This window comes from Triticum aestivum, chromosome 4A (assembly GCF_018294505.1).
Source record: "Triticum aestivum cultivar Chinese Spring chromosome 4A, IWGSC CS RefSeq v2.1, whole genome shotgun sequence".
Classification (NCBI taxonomy): Eukaryota; Viridiplantae; Streptophyta; class Magnoliopsida; order Poales; family Poaceae; genus Triticum; species Triticum aestivum.
Window position 1 is genome coordinate 742,763,856 of NC_057803.1, and position 7,174 is coordinate 742,771,029.

The following is a 7,174-nucleotide window of genomic DNA, read 5'->3' on the forward strand; positions in this document are numbered from 1 at the left end:
GAGTAGTGGTCAGAAGACAAGAATTAGTTGATTCATTTAAATACATGTCCCTCCTAACTATAATGAACAATAAAATTTCAGTTGAATGTTTTACGTGCATTGCACGTGCAAGCTTACTAGTATTCACTAGTCACCCCTTTATGAATAGGCATACCGAAGCTTACTAGTATTCACTAGTCACCCCTTTATGAATAGGCATACCGAAACATGGGCGGCATACCGAAACATGGGCAGGGAAAAAAATAATGAAAGGGAGTGCAAAAGGAAAAAAAAACAATGATCACTACAAGAAATTGATTCCACCGCTAGCAAAGGTGCGATACAGAAACATAATGGACATGAATGCAGGGATGGGTGGCTTCACGGCTGTTCCACCATTGTAGAGAACGTACCCCAAGATGTATGACCTCGTCCACGCTGATAAAGTCTTGAGCTTTTATCAATGGAAATAATGGATGAATTGACTCCTGACCTGGTGTGTTCCTTTCTTCTAAGCAATGGACTTATGTTGAACTAAATTTGAACAATGGTTGCAGGTGTGACATAATATACATTCTCCTGGAGATGGGCCTTAAGGTACGGTGATCTTCAGGGACACTGTGGAGATACTAGTGAAGATACAGGCAATCACCAATGTGCTGGTTTCCGAATGATTCCTTCTTCAGAATCTGAACCATCTTCAACACAACAGGAAAGACAACAAGACTGAACTTGGTGGTGGGAAGTGACTTAACTTGCAGTTCATCGTCTGAATGAAACCTACTAGAGTAAATTTAAGTCATGGCTCTGCCGAAATAACATGAAGCCAGCATCATGAAGAAGAATCTGTGGGTACTACTACTACTATGATGGCAGTATAACATTTCGGGTACAAATCTCAAACTCATGACAGTATAATATTTCTTGTTTCGTCAAACACACAAATTAAGCTCAGTTTATATATGGTTCATCAAATCTTCATTGATGTACAGCCGGTCGGGGCACAAACAACAATTTTACTACAAACCACCCAGCTTAAATTTAATTGCAGGAACATCAAGTAAATCAAAATTAAGCTGATGTACGTCATGTCACGAGTGCTTTCTTAATGGAACATTAGGTAAATAAATAAATAAAATCTAAGCTTAATTTGCGTTTGAATGATGAAACCCGAAATGATATAATGACACAAGTGCTTTGGTGATTATATGGTACTCCAAGTTTATGTGGATTCCCTGAAAATAGAAGAGCCATTTCAGAGCAGCAACTGAGTTTCCATGGACGTCCGATCCGCGGCGAGATTCGTGCGAGCACACATGTGGCTGACGCTCGGGTGTCTCTCTGGCAGAGGAGTCGAGAGAGAAAGAGAACGGTTCCGCTCACGGCAGTGGCGGTGGTGGCGGAGGTTGCCCTGCGCCGGCACCATCCTGTCCCAGAGCTCGACTGGAGTCGTCGCTGATTGATCTGTAAGGGTTGGAATCGTCGCTGATTGGAGCTCTAAGAGTTCCTGAAACTGTTGATTCAGTGCCGTATCTAAGTATCATACGGTCTAGTCTATATTCTCCTGACCTTGTTAAAAAGAAAGAGAGGATAGATAGCATCTCCGTCCATACGTCCGTCCCGTGGTCGGAAGGAGGAAGATTGTCAGGCCCCGAATGGAGTCGACCTCAGGACTGCAACGGACCTGGAGCTACAGCCAAATATTCAGAGTTGAGAAAACGGAGCAAAAGCAGAGGAAGCGACGTGCAAATATTGAGAGTTGAGAAAACAGAGCAAAGCAGAGGCTAACTACAGGCAAAGCAGAGTTCTGAAAACAGAGCAACGAAATGCAAGTATTCAGAGTTTCGAAAGCAGGGGAAACAGAGGTTGCAGTCTGTATCCGTTCGTATTGCCTATCTTTGTCCACTGCCTTCTGCCTTCACCCTCGCTGATAATTGCACGGTGAGAGAGAGAGAGAGAGAGAGAGAGAGAGAGAGAGAGAGAGAGAGAGAGAGAGAGAGAGAGAGAGAGAGAGAGAGAGAGAGAGAGAGAGAGAGAGAGAGAGATGCCGGTGTGGCAGTGAGCCGAGGTTGCCCGTAGCCCCGGCACCATCCCATCGAAAAGCTTGAGTGAAGTCGCGGCGGCTTGATCTGTACTACCTAGCTAGCAAGGGTTCCTGATGTGGATTCGGTGCCATAGATCGAGTACTGCTACACAGTCTAGTGTGTATTCTCCATGTTAAAAAGAAAGAGGGGATATATAGCAGCCATTAACGCTAGTGTGTAACATCCCAAAGAAGTAGGACACGAAAGATGTAGATTTAGTATCTGTACAATTGAATAGCATGCATTTGAAAAATGTGGGGAAATTACAAACTTTTTTATTTTTAATTTTGAGATAACAAAGTGATTGAGATATGAACTTGGTGATGAGTTAGAGCTAGGTCATCATAAGTTTGAAGTAAATTTCAACATGATCTTTGTTCAAATCCAAAAATTGGGCTTTCAAATTTCAATAATAACACAAGTGAGTCTTTGACTCATAACCACTTGCACAAGATAGATGGTTCTAAAACAAACATGAACCATACAAATATGTTTGAATTCAAAATTGAGGTTTGAATTATTCAAACTTGAGTTCAAATGAGAAAATTCATAACAAATAGAATAAAATTCAGAAAAAATATAATAAAAAAATCACAATGCTCACAAAAGTATTCTTATCCACAACAGTATTTTACAACATCAATTACAAGAGGAAATATCAATTCGCCAAATACATAAATACATAATCCCAATCTCCGTGATGGACTTCGTTGCCTTGCCTCCCGGGGAGGTCGTTCCTAGTTAGTTCCCGTTATTAGTCCACTTGCATTGCTTGTATTCACAATTGGCAAATTAACCTCCATGATTGCTATCATTGTCTCAAATGCGATAGCGAGCCTATGTAATTAGAATAGATAATCAGAGGTTAGCATTGTGAAATTGGATAGAATCATAATATATAATAACAGAGAAAAAACAAACCAAGCAAGAATAGTTGAGTTGAGGATTATAGTTTATGAGAAACCATTTTGTGCCTCTCAGCGTTAGACTCAAAATTGGCATAATTCTTTTAGCTAGACTAGTAATAACTTGAGAATAAAATATACAAGCATTTGTCAGTTTGTTGTCTTTATTTGCACACCCACAATGTTTCGGGTTGTCCAAGTTTTCATGTATAGTACTCTGTCCATTTTTATAGGTGGCATTAGCATTTGAAACATTCAAGCATCCACCATTTACATTCAACGTTTCATTAAAGAGCTTGCTTTACAAAATTTCTAAAAATAATAGTGCTAGCATCAATTGCTTCTTTTTTTTCTCATTCTTTGGTCAATATGTACTTTCTACAAATCCCGGAGCAATTTGTGGGATATTCTTTAGTTATTATAGAGAAGCCACCCCCAACATGTATTTTAGAGATAAATGAAAATGCTAATACAAAAAAAAGAACTTGAGAAGTACCTGAGTGGGCCATTTGTGTCTGGGACAAATACCAAATCACGACACTTGCTGTCGGTAATGCGAACCATTTTCTCAAGCCTATATAATTAGGAGACCGGCATTAGTTATATGTGTTGCTTTCAGGAACAAATAAAAAACCTTCCATGTCACTGGAGTAAATGATGCAATGCATGGCCAAACCTTACATGCAACCCCAAGAACAAAACAGAAATCAAGTAATACAGACAATGCTATTTTTTTAATAAAAAAACACTGCTTGTGGACAAACTACAGGTACCAACCCACCGGAATAGCTAGTTGTGCCAAGATATGAGATGACCCCATTGTAATCATGGTGGTTTGGGTAATCTTTATAGGTTGTGATAACATGAATGCAGTCTTCAGTATTTTAAACAGATTTTTGGTCAAAAATAGTATGTTTGAATCATGGAATACATGTATATCTTAAAAAAAAGAGATGGACAGAGCTAGTATATTGAGCAGAAACATTATAGTTACCTGTAGATAGTGGCATCCCACAAACATACAGTCCCGTCATCTAACACTGTAACCTGTATTGGAAGCTTTGGGTGGCAAGCAACCCAGGTCGTTTTGTGCCCACTCACGCTAAGAGTGTGAACAACTTTTTGTGTCTTCATATCCCATATCTGATTTTCACACAGATTATGAGGCTTATATATGCAAACAACTATTATCAATCCTGTTATGAAAACAATCATTAATGCTTAATATTCTTCACCTCAGAGATGTGCGAGTCAAATCTCAAAGTAACCATCAAGTGCTCATCACCGCGAGTGAACAAATAATCGGCCATGACGAATGACCCCGTCAGTGTGGTTTCAAGACTGGAAGGTTTGATGCTCCCGACCTATAAATCTCATGCAGTGAAGACATCTTTTAACATCAAATATACAAATAACTACCGAAATAACTGAATTTGTTGATTATTCATGAACTACAACATGCACACCGTACGAGGACTTAGGAAAGGAAGAGGCTATAACAAACCTTTACTCCGTCATAACGGGTAACACAAGCAAAAGTGTTGGTATCCCTTGGATTCAACTTGACACTGCGCACACCATTGTAATATGCAATCTCAGGTTTCGTGTTGAAATTTTGAAATATCTTCCACTTATTGCTCTTGTCCCAAACCTTGATATTTGTACCAATAGTAGATGACGAAAGAAGGTATGGCTCTGTTGGGTGAGCAGCCAGAGAGTTCACAGATTTCTTATCATGAGCTCTGAAGTTGTCGACCATGTGCAGCTTAGTGTTGGTGTAATTATAGACATAGATGTATCCGTGACCATCCCCCACTACCAACCATTTCCTTTCAGAGATAAATTTGACTGAAAAAACGGAATGTTTGGGAGGCCTCACTTTGATGCGCTGAGACAAGGCATGGAACATGAGTGCAGTCTTGTCTGGCACCTCATTGACCTGCAACTTCATCACAGTTTCCTGCCACACAATCAGCAAATTTAAGTTTCACCAACTTAATTTTCACTGCATTAGCAACCACACGCTGGCTATAAAGTAGCAGTAATGATACCTGCTTCTGGTAGTCCCAAATGGAAAAATTCCCTCCCTCATGACCCATCACAATCCTGTGATGCATATTATAGCGCAAATAAGAGGAAATCTTGGAATAACTAATATAAGAGTTGCGTCACTGGATGGGTTATAATTCTATAAATATGACTCACCATGGCTTAGTGGGGTGTGTGTCAATGGATGTCACCAAGTTCATTTTCTCTATTGATCTTGATATGATCTGGTAAAACCAGTTAACATAAATGCAAATAGTTAAGAGAATTAACTCCCAACAACTTTTAATCAGCATACTCTTTCTATGTGAAGTCATTACTCTCAATAAGATCAATACGAACTCTTTGTTTCTTTTTATTCTTTTTCTTTTTCTTTTTGTTATCCAGCCAAGATCATGGCAAAATAATCAAGCCCTTGACTCAACACTAATCTTTATTATATATAGCTCACGGACTCGATTACATGGAGGGATCATAAAGCAAAACTCAAAACTAGATCATGCTATAATCTTTATTCTACTAGATCAAGATACTACTAATAGGATCGAACTAAGAAAAACGGTAAAGATATGAGTTGTGATTGTGATACGATACCGGGGCACCTCCCCCAAGCTTGGCAGTTGCCAAGGGGAGTGCCCTTACCCATGTGATTATGTCTCCTTCTTTGTTGTTGGTGTAATATTCTTGGCGATGATTCCCCTCCAGATACGGTTCTCCTCCTCGAGCTTATTGACTTGCTGCTTGAGGTCCATTATTTCCTTGCGAAGCTTTCCTGTAACGGCTAAAGCTCCTTGCACCCAAGGGTGTTGCATAGCTGCGGGAGAACAAGAGACACTCCTCCTCATATTTTCATAAGAAAGAAATCTAACATTGGAAGGGATAACCGAGTTTGGAATAGCTGAGCTCTGTAGTTCCCCCATCGTAAACCCAGCTCGGAGGCGAGAGGTGACTTCTTGATCCTCCATGGCATCTACCCTCATCAAGTCGGCCTCCATCTCTTCCTCCGTTGCTGGCCCAAAGTGGTCAGCATCGATGTGTGCCCTTGGTTCCGGTAGGGCGCGCCCACCACCCTCGTGGGGCCCTCGTGTCCTTCCCGGACTGCCACTTATTTTTCTATTTTGCTAAATATTCCAAAACAGAGAAATATTGCCTTAAAAATTGTTTTGGAGTCGGTTTACTTACCGTACCACATACATATTCCTTTTCGGAGTCTGAAACGGTCTGGAAAATGTCCCTTATGTATTCCTCCGGGGACGGTTTCAATAATATTGGTTTCAACATTTATGGGATTACCTGAGATATAGTGTTTGATCCTTTGACCGTTTACCACCTTCGGATTTGTGCCTTCGAAGTTGTTGATTTTTATGGCACCGGAACGATAGACCTGCTCGATAACGTAGGGACCTTCCCATTTAGAGAGAAGTTTTCCTGCAAAAAATCTTAAACGAGAGTTGTATAGCAATACATAATCACCTACATTAAACTCACGCTTTTGTATCCTTTTGTCATGCCATCTTTTAACTTTTTCTTTAAACAACTTGGCATTTTCATAAGCTTGGGTTCTCCATTCGTCAAGTGAGCTAATATCAAATAACCTCGTCTCACCAGCAAGTTTGAAATCATAGTTGAGCTCTTTAATAGCCCAATATGCCTTATATTCTAGTTCGAGAGGTAAGTGACATGCTTTTCCATAAACCATTTTATATGGAGACATACCCATAGGATTCTTATATGCAGTTCTATAGGCCCATAATGCATCATCAAGTTTCTTGGACCAATTCTTTCTAGACCTATTAACAGTCTTTTGCAAAATTAATTTGAGCTCTCTATTGCTCAATTCTACTTGACCACTAGATTGTGGGTGATATGGAGATGCAATTCTATGATTAACGTCATATTTAGCAAGCATTTTATGGAAAGCACCATGAATAAAGTGTGAACCACCATCAGTCATTAAGTATCTAGGGACTCTAAACCTCAGAAAAATAACTTCCTTAAGCATTTTAATAGAGGTATTGTGATCAGCACTACTAGTTGGAATAGCTTCTATCCACTTAGTAACATAATCAACAGCAACTAAAATATGTGTATATCCATTAGAGGCAGGAAAAGGTCCCATATAATCAAAGCCCCAAACATCAAATGGTTCAATAACAAGTG

The 7,174-nt window shown here is 39.8% G+C and overlaps 1 protein-coding gene across 1 annotated transcript; it reads right to left on the reverse strand.

The window, feature by feature from the left end:
• Positions 1-3,953: 3,953 nt before the first annotated feature.
• Positions 3,954-5,069, reverse strand: LOC123083552 (probable coatomer subunit beta'). Its single transcript, XM_044505571.1, has 2 exons — positions 5,020-5,069; positions 3,954-4,928 (listed from the first exon to the last, which is right to left on the reverse strand). The coding sequence occupies exons 1-2, from the start codon at positions 5,065-5,067 to the stop codon at positions 4,446-4,448; spliced, it is 531 nt and encodes a 176-aa protein (XP_044361506.1). The 5' UTR covers positions 5,068-5,069; the 3' UTR covers positions 3,954-4,445.
• Positions 5,070-7,174: the final 2,105 nt, after the last annotated feature.